Source organism: Oppia nitens, unplaced genomic scaffold (genome assembly GCF_028296485.1).
Source record: "Oppia nitens isolate AA-2021 unplaced genomic scaffold, nextdenovo-longstitch-racon4-pilon3 scaffold6_pilon_pilon_pilon, whole genome shotgun sequence".
Taxonomy (NCBI): domain Eukaryota; kingdom Metazoa; phylum Arthropoda; class Arachnida; order Sarcoptiformes; family Oppiidae; genus Oppia; species Oppia nitens.
The window spans coordinates 5278976-5301512 of NW_026533250.1; the positions used below are offsets into that span (position 1 = coordinate 5278976).

A 22537-nucleotide genomic window follows, 5' to 3' on the forward strand; every position below is an offset into this window, starting at 1 on the left:
CCGGCTTTTTAGTATTCACAATATACAGTGTATTTGCTAACTATATATATACTGTATATATTGTACTGTTTATGTAATTGAATTTACATATATTGTTAATGTTATTTTTTTGTTGCTTTATTTCAGACCAATTGTATAATAAATTAATTTAATATAATAATAATAATAATAATCTAAATGTGGAAATGGCATTAATAAGTATTCAAATCGTATACCAACAACATCAATGTGAATAAGTCAATACTATATAACCTTATATATATATATATAATTTTGTTTTACATATTATACATACACTAATAAACTATAGTATTCAAATGTGTATCTAATTTAATATATAAGGTATACATATATATTCAATACATGAAAACAATATAAATTTATATATATATACTGTATATAGTGTACATAATAAACCACAAAATAGACTTAATGTTAGATTCAAGTGGATATACCCCCCCCCTAAAAAATTTGATTATATTTTATATATTGATATATACATATAAAGCACCGGTAGGTAATTGAATATATTATATATATATATGTAGAGAGTATTCTTAAAATATTCACTATATATTGTATGTATGTATGTATAGACAGTCAATATTTTATATAAAAATATTAAACTAATTTATGGAAAATATAGACTAAATCGTTGGGTTAAACCATGTATTGAATATCATATAAATCTTTTATATATGTAATTAAATAATAATACTAATAATAAAAACCGTTATTTTCCGAGTCTAGTCTACCCTATCCTACCCTCTCTTGACATTTCAAGTATCAGTCTCTCTCTCTCTCTCTCTCTCTCTCTCTCTCTCTCTCTCTCTCTCTCTCTCTCTCTCTCTCTCTCTCTCTCTCTCTCTCTCTCTCTCTCTCTCTCTCTCTCTTAAACTCATTGAGCTTTTCACTGATTTGAGGGTCCATTATCTTTAAGCGACAGATCGTATTTAAAAATATTGAAAAACATATTTCGCATGACTTTTATTTTTTTTGGTTGTATTAGTTTTTTTTTGTATGTGTTTTGTTTCTCTAGAGTTTTATCTAAAAGCCTACTAATCTAATACTGTTTTCCCCTTCAAATAAATAAATATTTTCAATGATTGGCAGCACTTAATACTCGTTAGGAATCTCGAGTAAAATTATCTCCCATTCCTCTCTCTCTCTCTCTTTCGCTTTCAATCCCTTGAGGACAGACAGTTAGAGTATAGCAATGGCATACTAACTGTACAGCTTCTCCATACGTGCCTTACGGTTCATCATCATCCGCACACACACACACACACACACACACACACACACACACACACACACACACACACACACACACACACACACACACACACACACACACACACACACACACACACACACAAAAGTCTAGGGTTGTAATACTGTATAGTAAACTGTTTATTGTGTTTTGTTATATTACAATATACAGTATATATACAGTATATGTATAAAATAAAATTTTTGCGCCAACAAAACTACGGGTGCATTGCATGAGTGGCTCATCAAAACTGAAATGCACAGTATGTCTATGTATGAGTGTGTGTGTGTGTATGTRTGTGTGTGTGTGTGTGTGTGTGTGTGTGTGTGTGTGTGTGTGTAATACTGAACTCTAGTGCTATACATGCCTTCATCATCAACACAATAAAATCGGTAACACAATCAGTGAAAATGAAAATATTGGGTACAATATACTGTATATATCATATATTTATATATATAAAAGGTTACACACAGGGAATGGGCAAAAAGGCATATACTGTATATATTTGCTGTCTATATGTGCCAACACACACACACACACCAACACACTCACTCACTCAATTGACAAGTGTGTGTGTGTGTGTGTGAGCGCCTACCTATTTTGATGATGGCTAGACATGAATTGAATAACTAATGGCATCAAAAACATACAGTTAGTTGAGTAGTAGTAGTAGTAGTAGTAGTAGTAGTAGTAGTAGTAATGGTAGTAGAGTTAGAAAAGTTGGAAATGAATGGTTACATAATATATTTATATACAATTTATATTAGTATTATTATTATTATAGAGGACTAACATTATATTACTGGTGCTAAATAGTATACGTGTGACTAGAATTTTTCTACATTGAAAAAAGGACAGGCAGTTTTTTTTGTGTGTTCAATAGCACCGGTAGTCTAATAGTCTAATACCGTACATACTAATGTAATATGTATTAATATAATGTAATAAACTTTTATTTTTTTGGCTAATATTATATCATATTTTATTTTTGTTATATGTATGAGTGGTATGTGTATTACCGGTAGATATAATATAATAACTTATATAAAATTGGATTTTTTTTATAATAATAATTTTTTATTATTACTAGTAATAAAATTATATATTAATATAATATAATAAATTGTCTACTTTTAGTGAATTAATAATAACAATAATGAATCTTATGTTTAAAATATTTTTGTTTATAATAGAAAATGTCAATAAAATTTTTATTATCTCTCTCTCTCTCTCTCTCTCTCTCTCTCTCTCTCTCTCTCTCTCTCTCTCTCTCTATGTTTAAAATTATTTGCATTTTAAAAACATAAGTTTATAATATATTTATACAATTTATTTTCCTCTGAAAAATAACCTAAGCTTACGGCTGATTAAACACCCGGCACACAGACACACACACATCGATAGGTTTGGCCAAATGTCACCAAATATTATTCGTGTCAAAGAGGAACTGTCAGTTTGATAATACTATATATATACATATATATAAAGTTAACTATTGAGGACAGGGATCTATTTTTTAGTCGAAAATTTTTAATTTTCAGGGATCAGACCTATACAATGAACTGAAACAACAATAATGAGAAATTGACAACAAAATGAAAAATTTATTTATTTATTTTTTAGGGTAAAATTTTTGCTACTATAAACTAATAAGTAAAACTATTTGTTACAGTTTACTATACCAGTGCTGACTACCAGTGGTAATGATGGAGAAGCTTATAATGTAATGTTAAAAGTATAGGAACTTTATATACATATTATACCGGTGTATATGAAATGTATGAAATATATAACTGTATTTGATTTATATATCACAATATAATATACTGTAATATTTTTTTCCCCATATGACAGATGAAAATATATATACATTTTTATCAAATATTTGAGAAACTTTTACTATTTTACTATTAATACAATATATATATATATATATATATATATACAGTATATATGAAATATTTGTGTATCAAATATTATTTCAATCGCAACAATGATTTCATGTCATCTGAAAATTTTCATTGAAAATCGGTATCATTTTTGCTGAATCTCTCTCTCTCTCTCTCTCTCTCTATTTATTTATTTATTTTACTCACTCACCCACTCACTCACTCACTGAGATAGTTTATTATTGTTTTAACGCTATGTTTATATTAGCGTATCATTGAATCAAATGCTAGAAATATTTTTAGTATTTTTATATTATATTATATTTATTACTATATATTTTCTATTATATATATATATATATACTACTGTACTGTAACTATGAAAGGTATACCGGTATACAATATATGAAAAATTATATATGTATTGTGTGTTCAATCAGTTGTATATTTTGTTTGTGAAGTGTTTTTCAAAGTTTATTAATGTTTGTGACTACGAGTGAGTGAGTGAGTGAGTGAGTGAGTGAGTGAATGAATGAGTGAGTGAGTGAGTGAGTGAGTGAGAGAGAGAGAGAGAGAGAGAGAGAGAGAGAGAGAGAGAGAGAGAGAGAGAGAGAGAGAGAGAGAGCATATTATAAGTCGACTTTTGAATGACTTTTCTCATCACAAAAAAAATTGACTACAATTTTACTATCGATGACAACAATAACAACAACAACATCTGTTACACTTCAATATACAGTAGTTTTTTTTATTATTATATTAGATATAAAAAAATTTTTAGACTTATGTTAAACTCAGTCGTCAATAAAAACAACTCAAATTATAAATCATTTATTTTATATATATTGATATATATATAAAAAATATTTTTCACATTATTTAGTCCATACTATCATTTATTTTATATGACTAATTTTGTTTGTTTTTTTTTGGCAACATTGCAATATATATATATATAATTAAATATTTAACAATTAATTATTTTTTTTGGTTTAGTATGACATTGATATAAAATGACAGTAACAATACTAGTGATAATATATATATATACTATTTCTATGGGGGGGTTAGATCAAAGTTCCTTTAGTTACCTGATTTCCTTTTTTGGGAATTCCTAGAAAATTATTTATGTATGCTATTGAACTTCTAGACAACATATTTTTGAATTAATGATGTTTAAAAAAAACAAATATTATATTTATTTAAAAACTGTATTATTTTGAGTGGTATTGTCATAAATGGCATCAGAAATTGTCAATTAAATTAATTAAAAAAATATACTTTATATAGATTTTAATAAATTTATTTTTTTAATATTTAATTTTTTGGGTACAATAATATTTATAATGTAATATTTTCCATATTTTCCGGTAAAATATTGGGAGGATTTTATTAGGGAACTTCCCTTTCCTAACTCTAACTGCTTTATTAGTATTTATTTTATACAAATATTACAATTTAACCTAGATACAGTAGTTGTTTATTTTAAAAAATTAATAAATCTATTACTATTATATACATATTGATGTTGACTTAAATTAAAATAAAATGTGGATTTCAATGACAAAAATTAATAATAATAGTTATTATTTTTTTGTTTGTTTGTATTATATTTCAAAAAATGTGTTTTTATTACAAATATATTAATTAAATATAACAATAATCTACATTGTCTACAAAATTTAATAATATTAACTATAGTATTTGAAATAAATATTAATAAAAAATATCATAACTAATATATCATTTAAAACATTTGTGTATTTTCAAAAAATAAAAAATTATACTAAACTTTAATTTGATATATAATAAGTAATTTGTAAATTAATTATTTTTGTTTTCGATGAAAATCTTATTAAAAATTTATAAGTAATTTTTTGAATTTTTTCTTTTAAATTTTTAAAAATTAATATAATAAAAAAATTAATAAAAAAATTTATATAACTATTTCACAATAAATATATTATTACAAAATATTCAATAAGTTTTTATATTTATATTATTTATTTAATTGCGAAATTGCGAAATTGCGAAATTGCAATACATTGAATTGAACAAGGTGATTTAAACTTATCATTATGATTATTACTATTATTATTATATTAATTTAAACTAATAAATATTAATAGTGATTATGATTATGATTACAATCAACTTTTTTTCTGTATATAATTATATTAAGTCAATGTATGATAACTACTTTTTGTTAAATAATTATTTTTATTATTATAATTATCAAAATAAATAGCTGTTAAAATATGCAGTTTATATTTTTATTGTAAAATAAATTGTATTATTTTTTTCATAAAGATAATAATATATTTTTAAATAGTAATTAATTGTATAAATAATATTTGTATATTATAATTTAATTGCTAAATAACTTTTATATTTTAAAATAAAACAAAATTTGATAAACAAAAACATATATTTAATATTAATATTAAAATTAGCATTTAATTATTATATACTATATGTTTAAAGTTTAAATAAAAATGATAAATTAATTTTTTATTATTAAATAATTGTTAATATAATTATTATATTAAAATGTATTTAAAATTAACAATTTTTTAAGCATAATAAATACAATTAATAGATAATCTAAAAGTGATTTATTTTATTTTTATAATTGAAAAATATCCATTAAAATTATTTCAAATATTTTATTTGAAATTTTTAAATAAATGATCATTTTAAACCAAATTAAAACTATCAAATTTATATTAAATAATTATATAGATAGATTTTTTTAATAGTATTTAACATGTGTTTTTTTCAATGACAAAATTAAATAAATATCTAGACTGTCAACAATAAAAAAATAAATCAATAAATCTTAAATAGTTAGACAATAAATAAAATAAAACTAAAATATAAATTTTGTAATTATAAATTAGTAAAAACCATATTTATAACATTATAATTAATATAATGTTTATGTTAATTAAATTAAAATTTATATGTACTATATGTACGGTATATGTGTGTGTGTGTGTATAATATCAGCATTAGATTTGTTTAACTAATTTATATTTTATACTATTTTTTAAATGTTTGAATTACTATGTGATTCACCACTTTGGGTAAGTTTTCTAAAAAAAATTAGAAATAAAAATTAGAAATAATTATAATAATATAAATAAAAAAAAGTGTTAACATTAAAAAAAATTACTTATTAATTGTATTATACCTATATTAGCAATTTTGACTAAATTTTTAGTTATTAAGTTATTTAAATTTTATTTAAAATAAAATAAGGATTCCATACAAACCTGGAATACAGAATCACCTAAACTAAGCTCATGTATGATTCAAACAGTATTTGTTTGGTTACCGGCATTCATACTGTGGTTATGTATACCGTATCTGATATGGGATTGTATTAAATCATCGAAAAAGTCAATTCAATGGAATTACTATAATATCAGCCGTTTATTGATAGCCATTGTCTGTACTGGCGTTACATTAGTTGATTGTATACTATGTTTGTGTCGGAGATATCAATGGGACGACAACCCGACCACCGCTAATATATTGGCAACAATTATACAATTTTTTACAAGACTAGCTCTTTGTATAGTTTTCTACTGTCACCGCAAATATGGTATTCACAGTAGTGGTTGTGTTTGGCTATACCTATTGTTAGACACTGTTTTCGGTGCCCTATCAGTGGCCACATATGCCACACAACAAGACATCCGCCGAAACTATGAATTCATATTATATTGTATTGAGTTTTCATTGACAGTTGTTTTACTAGTATTTTGTTTATTTGCCGACCGATTGCCACTAAATACTGATCACAATATAACTGATAATAACAATATATGTCCCGAAAACAGAGCCTCATTTACATCGAAACTGACATTTCATTGGGTAAACAGTTTGATCCTTAAATTTTTAAGACAAAAGTCAACATTAAATGTCAATGACTTATGGACTGTCCGTCCATATAATAGTACTGTATATAACTTTCGACAATTTGCTAAACACTGGAAAACTAATAAACTTAATGACAACAATAATAATAATAATGGCTATAATACTGATAATTATAAGTCATTAAATTATAAAAAATCAAATATCATAACATATTTAGCTTCGTTGACCACATATAAGCAAAAATATTATATAAATAATAATAATGTTAATATTAAAAATAATTGTCAAAATAATTTGCTCTGGGTCCTATTCAAAACATATGGCTTAGGCTATATATTAGCTAGCTCATTGTTTATTGTGGCCTGTATTATACGGGTAATACAACCAATTATTATCAGGTAATGTTTAAAACTATTTATATTAACATAAAAAAATTATATTTTAAATATATAATAATTGTTTTCTTCATAAATATAATTTATAATAAATTTTTTCATATAATTATTTATTAATTTTAGTTTTCTATAATCTAAATTACAATTTAATAATAACTACTGTATGATTATTACTGTTAACTTAATAATTAGATTACTGATTGGTTTTACTCAAAACATGGATGAGCCCCAATGGCACGGGTATGTCTATGCACTGGCATTGGTTGCCATGAATTTGTTTTATTCATTGGTCTATGGATTCTATAGTCAATGGTCAACAGTATTAGGTATTGACAAAAATATATTATTATTATTAATTTTTCTAAAAATTAAATATCAAAACTACATCATTAACTACAAAACTATATTATTATTTTTTGATTATTGCTATAATTTAATGCGAAAAAAATAATTATTATTTAATTATATTAAAAAAAATACAAACAATAGGTCAGCGAATCCGGTCGTGTCTGACATCAGCCGTATATCGCAAATCATTAGTTGTCGACAATAATGATAATAACGGCAACAATGATAGTCAGGTCACTAACGGCGAAATTATTAGCCTAATGGCCATCGATTGTAGCCGTTTTGCCGGTAATTTTAAATGATTACTTAATTTATAAATTATTTTTTTTAATTAATAATAATAATTACACCTAGATGAGCTACAAATGGTCATATTTGCATTCACATCGCCCATACAAATAGCTGTCATACTATACCAGTTTTACACTGAATTAGGATTGTCCTCATTATCCGGTTTGCTAATCATTATCCTACTGTTCCTGATGTGTGCCATTGTATCGAAATATGCTAAACATTTTATTGGCAAACAAATGTCAATCAAAGATCAACGACTAAACATTACTAACGATATGTTGAATGGCATTAAAGTGACAAAAGTTAGAAATTTAATATTTTTATTATTTAAAATTTTTTTTTTAAGGTATATATTATAAAATCAATTTATTAATAACAGTTATACGGCTGGGAGGAGGCGTTTCACAAAATAATAGTCAACTTACGTTTGAATGAAATCAGTCAATTGCGTTGGTCTACACTATTGAACATATCTTATTTTGTTGTGGCACTGTGTGCGCCCTATTGGATAATGTTTGTCACATTCATGGTCTACCTAATGGCCAACACTGATAATGATGATGATGTCCATCGATTGGATGCCCAAAAATTGTTTGTACCCCTAGCCCTGGCTCAGTTTCTCCGGGGTGTACTGATTATGTTTCCCCAGGGAGTCAACTCATTCATATGGGTATAATAATTAATTAATTTTTTTAAATTTGTTATTTTTAGATTAATTAGTCACTAGACTTGAAATAATTCAAATTAAATGATAATATATTGTGTACTTATATAAGATTTTTTTTAATACTGTAAATATTACTTAAAATTTGCAAATTTATTTAATATCTGTTATTATAATTATATTACTTTTAATAGATTTTGATTGCAATCAAGCGTTTAGAAAAATATTTAAATCTCAGCGAAAAATGTGATTACTTGAGTCGTATGGATGATAATGTTAGTGATAGTAACTATCAGTGTGTAGTTAGTGTAACAAACGGACGGTTCAGTTGGGAAACAACATCAAAACCAGCACTAGTAGCCAAAAATGGTAAACCAATAACTACTACTACTACTACTCCTACCACTGGATCGGCATTTAGATTGGATAATATTAACTTGAAAATCAGGGACAAACAATTTGTAGCAATTGTCGGTAATGTAGGCTCAGGTAAATCATCACTACTGGCCGCACTGTTTGGCGAAATGCAATTATTATCGGGAAAAGTTAGTATCGGAAATGGAAATGGTAGCAAAATAGCGTACGTTCCCCAACAGGCATGGATACAGAATGCATCGCTCAAAGACAATATACTATTTGGCAAACCATTGGATACCGATCTCTATGATCGAGTCGTAAGCGGCTGTGCACTGGAACAGGATCTCAAACAACTGCCAGCCGGAGATCAGACAGAGATCGGCGAAAAGGGTATTAATTTGAGCGGCGGTCAGAAACAGAGAGTCAGTTTGGCCAGAGCTGTGTATTCCGATGCCGACCTATACCTAATGGACGACCCTTTAAGTGCCGGTATTTACTATTGTAATTATATACTATTTTTTATTAATTTCTATTTACATTTCCATAAAAGTGGACAGTCATGTGGGCAAACATCTAATGCAAGAAGTATTAGATTCAAGGACTGGTATATTGAAAAATAAAACCCGAATTCTGGTAACAAATCAACTCTTTGTGTTACCAAATGTTGATCTGATTGTTGTCTTAAATGACGGCAATATTACAGCAATCGGTTCATATGATTATCTAATGAATGAAAATAAAGAGTTTTCTGATTTAGTCAAACAATATTCAGTTAACGATGAAAATAATGATAATAATAATGAAGATAACTATAGTATTAATAGTTTTTATAGTATTAGTAGTTTTAATAGTTGTAAAAGCAGTAGTAATAGTAGTAATAATAATAATAATAATAATAAACGACTTATTTGTGATGAATATCTAGAGTCGGGTGATGTTAACTATACGGTTAGTATTTAATTTTTAATAATAATAATAAAATATTTAAATTTTAATAGTATGATAATAAAAAAATTTTTTATATAAATATCTTAATCTCATTTAATTAGGTTTATCTGAAATACGCCAAACAAATGTCGATAATGTTGTCGACGCTGACGATTGTATTTATTGTCATCTCATTTGCCTTTACTATTGGCATCAACTTTTGGCTCAACACATGGAGCCAACAACAAGAACAACATAGTAGTATCGGTGCCCATCACTCAAACAGCTACTATCTGGCAATTTTGGCCGCACTGACCATCGGTCAGATACTGACACTGTTTGTCGGTCGGTTTGCACTGGTTTTCGGTTCGCTGTTGGCGTCGACCCGAATGCACGATAGGCTGTTGTGGTCTGTCATGCGATCGCCGATGAAATTCTTCGACACCACACCATTGGGTCGTATAGTCAACCGATTTAGTAAAGACATGGACACTATAGATACGGTCACTTCATTTATGTTAGGGTTAGTTTAAATCATTTATTAGTCTAAATGTAATATACAGGTAGACTGTACTATAATATACATTTTTTTTATAAATTATATGTATTTATTTATTTCAAAACAGTTATGTTTTAGATTTATCATTGCTATGCCTGTCGGGTATAATTGTCATATCGATAGCCACACCATTGTTTGTAATCCCAGTAATCATATTGTTAATCATATTTTATATATTTCAGGTAATTGTATAATAAATTTCTACTTAAGATATATTAATTAAGTAAAAGCAACAACAAAAAAATTAAAGCAAAAAATATTTTTAAAACTATAATTTTTTTTTAGCATTTTTATACAAAATTATCATGTCAACTAAAACGGTAATAATAATAATATTAATAAATAATTTAAAATTTAAAAAAAAATAAGTAAATAATTATTTTATTGGATTAATAAAATAGTTTGGAGTCAATCACTCGGTCGCCAATATTTGCCTATTTTAGCGAAACACTAAACGGTTTGCCGAGTATTAGAGCGTATGGATGTAGCGATAGATTTATTGGGCACATGGAGTCACTGGTCGATACTAACCAACGGTGTCAATATCCTAATGTTTTAGCTAACAGTTGGCTACAAATCCGATTGGACTGTTTGTCGAGTACACTGATGTTTTTTGCCGCATTGTTCATAATATTACAGCGCCAGTCGTTAACGGGCGGCGACACCGGTATGTCGCTATCAAACGTAACCAACCTATCCTATGTGGTCGGCCTATTGGTCAGATTGTTTACTCAGTTTGAGAACAGTATGGTTTCGTTTGAACGCATTGACGAATACTGTCGACTGGAATCGGAAGCCGACTTGATTAGTGGTCAACAATTATCAGACAACTGGCCAACCAATGGATGTGTTGAGTTTAGACAGTATAGTACCAGATATAGAGAGGAATTGGATTTAGTATTAAATCAAATCAATTTGGACATCAAATCTGGCGAAAAGGTATAATCAATATTTAAAACTTATTAATAATATTATTACTAAACTATTTGAAAAACAGATCGGAATTGTTGGCCGAACCGGTGCGGGAAAGTCATCTCTAACGTTAGCATTGTTTCGACTGATTGAATCGGTTTCGGGTAAGATAGTCATCGACGGCATCGATATCAGTCAACTGGGTCTTCAACAACTGAGATCAAGGTTGACAATCCTACCACAAGACCCGGTACTCTATACGGGAACTATTCGCTCAAATCTGGATCCGTTTGACAAGTGTTCCGACGATGACTTGTGGTCAGTGTTAGAGCACTCGCATCTCAAGTCGTTTGTCAAGTCATGCGATGCGGGACTTGACTATAGGGTAACTGAAGGCGGAGACAATTTGAGTGTTGGTCAGCGACAACTCATATGTCTGGCCCGAGCTTTACTACGCAACACACGTGTGCTTATCCTCGACGAGGCCACGGCTGCGGTAGACGTCGAGACCGATGCACTTATACAGCAAACAATTAGACAACATTTCAAGTCTTGTACTGTACTAACAATAGCTCACAGACTCAACACAATTATGGATTCAGACCGTGTATTAGTGTTGAATGAGGGACGGGTAGCTGAGTTTGATTCGCCTAATAATTTGCTAAATAATGAGACAACTATTTTCTATTCCCTGGCCAAAGATGCGGCAATTATTTAAAATTATTATTACGTATTTAATATACTTACATAATTTCTGCATAACTTTTTGTTTTAGTTTATACTGTATTAGCGTAATATTGTATATTAATTTTTTTTAACTAAATTGAGTAACTAATAATAATTATTTTAATATAAGTTAAATAAAATAAAATAAAATTAATGAACTAAATAAAGTAAAGTACAATTTAATTATTAAAAATTATAACGAATAATATGTCATAATATAAGTATAATTAAATTATATATTTGTAATTAAATTGAATGAATGAATAAATTAAAATTTTTATTGAAAACTATATTTAGAAACCTATTTAATAGTTTTAATGTAAAATACTAAAAATAGTTTATTGTAAATAATTTACTAATTAAAAATTTTTAATTAACTTATTTTAATTACATAAACTAAATTAATTCACACATAAGATTATATATAATATATTTTTATTAAAATTTAAAAAATAAATTATTTATTAATTATAATTTTATTCATTAATTAGCATTTTATTATTATTAATTGACATATTAAATCTATTATTTATATTTATATTTTATACTAATTTAATTTATTTATTTATTAAAATTAAATGTTGCAATTTAAATGCAATATATTATCATTTTATATAAGTTTTAAAAAAGTTTATTTAAATTAATTTTTTATGAAATACTTTACCAAAGTTAATAAGCTGTTAAGTATTAATATAAAAATTAAAAATAATCTTATTATTGTTTTGCATTTATAACCTCTACAGTATATTTATATAAATGTTTATATCATATATTATAATTTTAAAAAAATTTATTCATAGTGGCAATACCAGGCTTATATAGCTTTAAAAAAATTATATATATATTTTAGTATAAAATAGTATTAAACAATAATTATGTATCATTATAATTATTATCTGTTTATTATATTTATGTTAATTTTTTAATTACATGAACAATGTTTTTACATGTTGTATTGCACTTATACATTGTAATAAATATATTTATATGAATTAATTAATATTAATTATTATTACATCAACATTTTTATAAGTAAATTTTTTAAAAATTTATTGTATATATTAAACAATATATATTACTACATATATATTAATTTTTATATATCATATTATATATATAAAGTTGCTTTTATGTCATTAAAATTACAAAATAGATAAATATTTGTATAAAATATGAAATAATTTACTAATGTAACACATAAATGATTATGAGTTTTTATTTATTTATTTATTTATTTATTTATTTAATTTCATAATATACTACAATAACCTATATAAATTATATCAATAAATAGTATTAAATTCATTGACATTTTTATAATATATGAAATATTTATTTAGTATTTTAATTGTATAAAATTTTGAAATATCTTTAAAAGTGTTAAATAAGTATTTTTTTATTGTTGGTTATAACTTAAAGATTTTTAGAAAATAAATTTTATTAATTTGTTTTTTTGTTGTTGTTGTAAATTGAGTTTAAATTTTAATAAATGTTTGAATTGATATGCAATTCATCACTTTGGGTAAGTAATAGGAGGATATATATATTATTATATAAATTATAATAATAAAAAATATCAATAATATAGTATATATATTATATAATATTTTTTAATTGTCAAAAACCCAAAATAATTTTTTAATTAATAATACAATTATTTTTACCTATTGTATCTATTTTATCCAATTATTTCTAAATTTTTTTCTATTAATGTTTAACAAAATAAGATTTATTGAAAACAAATATATTAATAATAAATAGTTTATTTCTATTGATATTATAATAAAAATTAGTTATTATTTCTATTATAATATACTATCAATTTAGTCTAAATTTCTATAAATTAAATTTAAATAAATTTTAAAACATAAGGATTCCAACCAAACCTGGAATACAGAATCACCTAAACTAAGCTCATGTATGATTCAAACAGTATTTGTATGGTTACCGGCATTCATACTGTGGTTATGTATACCGTATCTGATATGGGATTGTATTAAATCACAGAAAAAATCAATTCAATGGAATTATTATAATATCAGCCGTTTATTGATAGCCATTGTCTGTACTGGCGTTACATTAGTTGATTGTATACTATGTTTGTGTCGGAGATATCAATGGGACGACAACCCGACCACCGCTCATATATTGGCAACAATTATACAATTTATTACAAGACTAGCTCTTTGTATAGTTTTCTACTGTCACCGCAAATATGGTATTAACAGCAGTGGTTGTGTTTGGCTATACCTATTGTTGGACACTGTTTTCGGTGCCCTATCAGTGGCCACATATGCCACACAACAAGACATCCGTCGAAACTATGAATTCATATTATATTGTATTGAGTTTTCATTGACAGTTGTTTTACTAGTATTTTGTTTATTTGCCGACCGATTACTGACACTAAATATTGATCACAAGATAACTGATAATAACAATATATGTCCCGAAAACAGGGCCTCATTTGCATCGAAACTGACATTTCATTGGTTAAACAGTTTTATCATAAAGTTTTTGAAAAAACAGTCAATACTTAATGTCAACAATTTATGGACTGTCCGTCCATACGATAGTACTTTATATAATTATCAACGTTTTGCTAAACACTGGACTACTGCTACTACTACTACTACTACTACTACTAATAATAATAATAATACAAACAAACAAATTAATGCTAACAATAGCTATAAAAATGATAACTATAATTTATTAAATAATAAAAAATCTAATTTAATTAAAAATTTGACATCGTTTAGAAAATATAAACAAAAATATCAGATTAATAATAATAATAATAATATTAAAAATAAAAATGTGTTTGCAAAACAAAATTTGCTCTGGATACTATTCAAAACATATGGACTAAGCTATTTATTAGCTAGCACATTGTTTATAGTTTCCGGTATTGTACGTGTAATACAACCCATTGTTATCAGGTAATTAATTATTTTTTTTAGTTATTGTTATATTTGATGTAAATTTTAACAAAACTTTATTTTTAAAAAATTAAATTGCATTTATAGATTGTAAATATAATTATTTGAATTAATTAATATAATTAATTTTATTACATAACAACTTTCTAAAGTAGATAAACTTTTAATATACTATATATGATATATTATAATACACTTATATTGTCGAGTAATTTTAAACAAATAAATAATTACATGATTATTATTTTTTTTATTTATCTAAATAAATATCTAATATATATATAAGATTAATGATTGGTTTCACTCAAAACATGGATGAGCCCCAATGGCACGGGTATGTCTATGCACTGGCATTGGTTGCCATGAATTTGTTTTATTCATTGGTCTATGGATTCTATAGTCAATGGTCAACAGTTTTAGGTAATCACTAACAAAAATTATTAATAATTAATATTATTTTTTTAATATAATTTTTTAAAAATCTGAAAAAATCAAAAAAATCCTGTTATTTAATGTGGAAAACAAATAATATTATTTTAATTTAATTTTCATAAAACACTTACTCAACAAACAATAGGACAGCGAATCCGGTCGTGTCTGACATCAGCCGTATATCGCAAGTCATTAGTTGTCGACAATAATGATAATAACGGCAACAATGATAGTCAGGTCACTAACGGCGAAATTATTAGCCTAATGGCCATCGATTGTAGTCGTTTTGCCGGTATATTAATTTTTTTTAACTATTAATATTATTTTTCAAAAAAAATTTTAATATATAAATAATCATTTATTTTTTTAAAAATTATTCCACCTAGATGATCTACCATTAGTAATATATGCATTTATGGCACCCATACAAATAGCAGTCATACTATACCAGTTTTACGTTGATCTCGGTTTGTCATCGTTGTCCGGTTTGGTTATCATTGTCCTACTGTTCCTGATGTGTGCCATTGTATCGAAATATGCCAAACATTTTATTGGCAAACAAATGTCAATCAAAGATCAACGACTAAACATTACTAACGATATATTGAATGGCATGAAAGTTACAAAAGTATTTGATTTATAATATTTTTATTATTTCAACAACAACAAAATATTTTAAAATTAATTAATTAATAAATAGTTATACGCCTGGGAGGAGGCGTTTCACAAAATAATAGTCAACTTACGTATCAACGAAATCAAACAATTGCGTTGGTCTACACTGTTGAACGTATCGTATTTTGTAACGGCCTCGTGTGCACCCTATTGGATAATATTTTTTACATTCATGGTCTACCTATTGACCAACGTTGATGCCAATCAATTGAATGCCCAAAAATTGTTTGTACCCCTAGCCCTGGCCCAATTTCTCCGGGGTGTACTGGTTATGTTTCCCCAAGGAGTCAACTCATTCATATGGGTATAACAGTTGATTATTATTTTATAATTTTGTTTTTTGTTAGTTAATAGTTAATAATTAATATAACTTAATGTAATATATATGATAAGTAATACAAATAATTGTTATTTATAATTTATCTGTTATTAAATTTATTTGTGACTCTTTTAAGCTATTTATTTATTTTTTAAATAGTTATATTAGTTATGTTAAAAATTTTTTAAAAACAGTATTTATTTTTTTATTTTTTTTTGTCTAATAGATTATGATTGCAATCAAGCGTTTAGAAAAATATCTGAATCTCAACGATAAATGTGAATATATTAAACAAAATGATGGTAACAGTGATGCTGATCATCAATGTATGGTTAGTGTAACAAACGGTCGGTTTACTTGGGAAACAACACCATCATCATCATCACCAGCACTAGTAGCTAAAAATATTGAACCAATAACTAACAGTGCTACATTTAGTTTGAATAATATTAATTTGAAAATACATGAAAAACAATTTGTGGCAGTAGTCGGCAGTGTTGGCTCCGGTAAGTCATCACTGCTGGCGGCACTGTTTGGCGAAATGAAACTACAATCAGGAACGGTTAGCTACGGTAGAGGAAAGGGTAGCAACAAAATAGCTTACGTTCCCCAACAGGCATGGATACAGAATGCATCGCTCAAAGACAATATATTGTTTGGCAAACCATTGGATACCGGTCTCTATAAAAGAGTAGTCCGCGGCTGTGCACTGGAACAGGATCTCAGACAACTGTCCGCTGGAGATCAGACAGAGATCGGCGAAAAAGGTATTAATTTGAGCGGCGGTCAGAAACAGAGAGTCAGTTTGGCCAGAGCTGTGTATTCCGATGCCGACCTATACCTATTGGACGACCCATTAAGCGCCGGTATTTACTATTGTAATTATATACTAAAATATTTTTTATATTAATTTGTATTTACATTTTCATAAAAGTGGACAGTCATGTGGGCAAACATCTAATGCAAGAAGTATTAGATTCAAGGACTGGTATATTGAAAAATAAAACCCGAATTCTGGTAACAAATCAACTCTTTGTGTTACCAAATGTTGATCTGATTGTTGTCTTAAATGACGGCAATATTACAGCAATCGGTTCATATGATTATCTAATGAATGAAAACAAAGAGTTTTACGATTTAGTCAAACAATATTCAGTTAACAATGAAAATAATGATAATAATAATGAAGATAACTATAGTATTAATAGTTTTAATAGTAATACTACTACTAATAATAATAGGGATAATAAAAATGATAATAATATTAATAATAAACGTGAGAGTAGATTATCAATACATAGCAATAAAATTAGACAACTTATTTGTGATGAATATATAGAGTCGGGTGATGTTAACTATACGGTTAGTATTTAATTTTGTAAATATTTTTATTTAAATAATTAATATAATAAAATAGATAAAATAATAGCACTACATATAGCTATCTAAACTAAGCTATAAACTATACAGTATATACCGGTATATATTTGAATAAATAAAAAATAGTTTAAATTATTAGATCTAAGTTATAACAAATAAATAATTAATTTTCTATTTTCTATTCAATATTAGGTTTATCTAAAATACGCCAAACAAATGTCGATAATGTTGTCGACGCTGACGATTGTATTTTTAATCATCTCAGCTGCCGTTACCATTGGCATCAACTTTTGGCTTAAGACATGGAGTCAACAACAACAACATAGTACTACCGGTGTTCACCACACAAACGGATATTATCTGGCAATTTTGGCCGCACTGACCAGCGGTCAGATATTGACACTGTTTGTCGGTCGGTTTGCACTGGTTTTCGGTTCGCTGTTGGCGTCGACCCGAATGCACGATAGGCTGTTGTGGTCTGTCATGCGATCGCCGATGAAATTCTTCGACACCACACCATTGGGTCGTATAGTCAACCGATTCAGTAAAGATATCGACACTATAGATACGGTCACTGCATTTACTTTGGGGTAATACTAATAATAATAATACTAAAAGTTTTATACAAAAAATAATATTTTGATTTTAAATGTATTTTTTTGTTATTAATTAATTAATATATCTGTTTATTTCAAAACAGTTATGTTTTATATCTATCATTGGTATGCCTATCGGGTATAATTGTCGTATCAATTCCTGTACCATTGTTTATGATACCTGTAGTCGTACTTATAATCATAATTTATATATTTCAGGTAATTATTATTATTATTATTGATATAGTAAAAGCTAAACTTATAATAATAAAAAAATTATATTATATATATATTTGAAAATAAAAATAATTTAATTATTTTTAAAAAATATATTCTAGCATTTCTATACAAAAATTTCATGTCAACTAAAACGGTAAATGTGTAATAATATATATATATATATTAATTGAATTAAATTATTATTTTTTTGCATATTAATAGTTTGGAGTCAATAACTCGATCGCCAATTATTGCCTATTTTAGCGAAACATTAAACGGTTTGCCAAGTATTAGAGCTTATGGATGTAGTGATAGATTTATTGGGCACATGGAGTCACTGGTCGATACTAACCAACGGTGTCAGTATCCCAGTGTTGTTGTGAACAGTTGGCTACAAATCCGGTTGGACTGTTTGTCCAGTGCACTGATATTTTTTGTCGCACTATTGATAATATTGAAACGTCAGTCGCTAACCGGCGGCGACACCGGTATGGCGCTGTCCAACGTAACCAACCTGTCCTATAATCTCGGCCTAATTGTCCGAATGTTTACACAATTTGAGAACAGTATGGTTTCGTTTGAACGGATCGACGAGTATTGTCGGCTGGAATCGGAAGCCGACTTGACTTCTGGTCAACAATTACCTGATAACTGGCCAACCAATGGATGCGTTGAGTTTAGACAGTATAGTACCCGATATAGAGAGGGATTGGATTTAGTGTTAAATCAAATTGATTTGAACATCAAATCGGGTGAAAAGGTATAAATTATTTATAAAAATGTATTTTTTTAAACATTATTACTAAACTATTTGAAAAACAGATCGGAATTGTTGGCCGAACCGGTGCGGGAAAGTCGTCGCTAACGTTAGCATTGTTTCGACTGATTGAATCGGTTTCGGGTAAGATAGTCATCGATGGGATCGATATCAGTCAACTGGGTCTTCAACAACTGAGATCAAGGTTGACAATCCTACCGCAAGACCCGGTACTCTATACGGGAACTATTCGTTCAAATCTGGATCCGTTTGACAAGTGTTCCGACGATGACTTGTGGTCAGTGTTAGAGCACTCGCATCTCAAGTCGTTTGTCAAGTCATCCGATGCGGGACTTGACTATCGTGTGACTGAAGGCGGAGACAATTTGAGTGTCGGTCAGCGACAACTTATATGTCTGGCCCGAACTTTGCTACGCAATACACGTGTGCTTATCCTCGATGAGGCCACGGCTGCTGTAGACGTGGAGACCGATGCACTTATACAGCAAACAATTAGACAACATTTCAAGTCGTGTACTGTACTAACAATAGCTCACAGACTCAACACAATTATGGATTCAGACCGTGTGTTAGTGTTGAATGAGGGACGGGTAGCTGAGTTTGATTCGCCTAATAATTTGCTAAATAATGAGACAACTATTTTCTATTCCCTGGCCAAAGATGCGGCAATTATTTAAGAAATCATAAGTAATATATATAAATTATATATATATATATATATATATATATATATGCATTTTATTTTTGTATAAATATTATTTTATATAATTTTAATTAAAAATCAAAAATAAATATTTATTGTAAATACTTTATATGAAATTTAGATGATTACATAATTATCTGCAATCAATTAAATTTACAGTATCTAATCTAAATATTTATTTTTATAATTTTATTTTAATTAAAAAAATTCATTATATTTATAAAAAAATATATTACTTTATATTACAATTAATTATTCACGAATTCTGGAAAATTTCTAAAAATTATAAAAATATATAAAAAGTTTAATATAAATATAATACTAATTTGTATATAAAACTATAATATTATTCATTAATAAATAATTAATATTTAATTCAGGGTTGCTAAAGGGGGGGGGGGGGGGGGGGGGTAAGACGTCTTACCCCCCCCCTGAGATCGAGAAATTTTGGCTTTTACCCCCCTGGCCTGAAGCCAGAAAGTTAGGGGCCCCCTACTAATTTTCGGCGCCGAAGGCGCCGAAAATTTTTTTCAATTATGTAAAATTTTATATTAAACAAAAAAATAAATATTAAATTAGTTTTAATATAAATTAATAGCTTATGTATAGAAAATAAATAGATAAAAATGCTTAATTACATCAATTTAACATTATTTACACTAGTTAGGGCACTCCACAAGCTAAAAAATAAATTCCCACCAAATTTTCAAAAAAATTAATGATATTTTATTTTATTTATAGCTGTTTATAAAAGATAATATATATTTTATTTCTTATTAAAAGTCGAAAACTAAGATTTTTAGCATAAATTTTAAAATAATTATATTTTAATATTTTTAAACTTTATATTAAAATTTGGTAGTTATGTGCTTTAAAAATAATAATAATAATATTAACTAAATATTACATAAATAGAGTTGGGGCACTCCACAAGGAAAAAAGCTCCCTAATAAATTCCCACCAATTTTCAAAAAAAATAATCAAATATTTTATTTTATTTTTTAGCCTTTATAAATGATAATATTTATATATATCATTTCTTATTAAAAGTAGAAAACAAATTTTTAGCATAAATTTTAAAGTTATTATATTTTAATATTTTTAAATTTTATAGTAAAATGTGTTAGTTATTTTTCAATATGAAATACTATGTAAAAAAATATTCTTAAATTAATTATTTAGAACTAATTATTTATTTCTGACAATTTTATTATTATTATTATTAAAACGTTTTAATAAATACAGTATTAAAATGTGTTAGTTATGGTTCAATATAAAATACTAAAAAAATATATATTTTTAAATTAAATTAATTATTTAGAACTAATTAATAATTATTTCTGCCAATTTTATTATTATTATTATTAAAACGTTTTAATAAATACAGTATTATATCATTAATTTTTAATCAATAACTATTTTTTTAAAATCTAAATAATATTTTTATTTAATAATTATAATTATATTTGTTATATATATATTTATGCAATTTTTAATATTTAGAAAACATTTTGAGTATTGAGAAATTAAGTTGAGAATATTTTTATTTGTTAATTTATTGAAAATTTAATGGGAATTTAGCGGGAATTTAGTGGGAATTTAGTGGGAATTTAGTGGGAATTTAGTGGGAATTTAGTGGGAATTTAGTGGGAATTTAATGGGAATTTAATGGGAATTTAATGGGAATTTACTCAAATTTGGCAAAAATTGTCGTTTAAAAATGCAATAAAAAATGTTCACCCCCCCCTATACCCCCCCCCCCCAAGCTTTTTCGAAAATTTTGCCATTTTACCTCCCCCTATACCCCCCCCCCCCTGAAATCGAAAACCTTTAGCAACCCTGATTTAATTGAATAATAACTTATTAAATAATTATTTTTCTATTAAATAATATAAATTTTATTTTAATTGCAAATAAATGAATTAATTTTTAGTTCAAAATTTTAAATTATAAGTTAATTAACAGTTTTGTAATGATATTTCGTAAAAGACAATTTAATATTTAAATTTAATAATAATAAAAATTAAAAAATAATATATAATTTATAACATTAACTATTATTTAGGAAAGTTTATTAGTTAATAATTAGTTGATCAATTGGACAGTTAGTTTGCGTGAGTTTTTATGCGAAAACAAACCGATGAAATCAAAAATTTTTATAAATAGTTAGACATTTAGTTAAAATAAACAACAAATAATTTTATTAAAATAAATATATTGATTGTCGTAATAGATTAATACTAAATAAAATCCATTAATAA

At 26.5% G+C, this 22537-nt stretch overlaps 2 protein-coding genes across 2 annotated transcripts; both read left to right on the forward strand.

The window, feature by feature from the left end:
• The first annotated feature begins 9000 nt into the window (after window positions 1-9000).
• LOC128962784 (ATP-binding cassette sub-family C member 2-like) lies at window positions 9001-12224 on the forward strand. The gene is made up of 7 exons (XM_054309186.1): window positions 9001-9597; window positions 9659-9879; window positions 10158-10558; window positions 10662-10776; window positions 10880-10914; window positions 10996-11533; window positions 11592-12224. Exons 1-7 carry the CDS (start codon window positions 9015-9017, stop codon window positions 12222-12224), a joined length of 2526 nt encoding a protein of 841 aa, XP_054165161.1. The 5' UTR covers window positions 9001-9014.
• A 1497-nt stretch (window positions 12225-13721) lies between these two features.
• On the forward strand, window positions 13722-20250 carry LOC128962786 (multidrug resistance-associated protein 1-like). Its single transcript, XM_054309187.1, has 11 exons — window positions 13722-13754; window positions 14105-14732; window positions 15728-15898; window positions 15993-16234; window positions 16307-16585; window positions 16827-17466; window positions 17535-17779; window positions 18173-18570; window positions 18681-18776; window positions 19018-19555; window positions 19618-20250. The coding sequence occupies exons 1-11, from the start codon at window positions 13722-13724 to the stop codon at window positions 20248-20250; spliced, it is 3903 nt and encodes a 1300-aa protein (XP_054165162.1).
• The last annotated feature ends 2287 nt before the right edge of the window (window positions 20251-22537 follow it).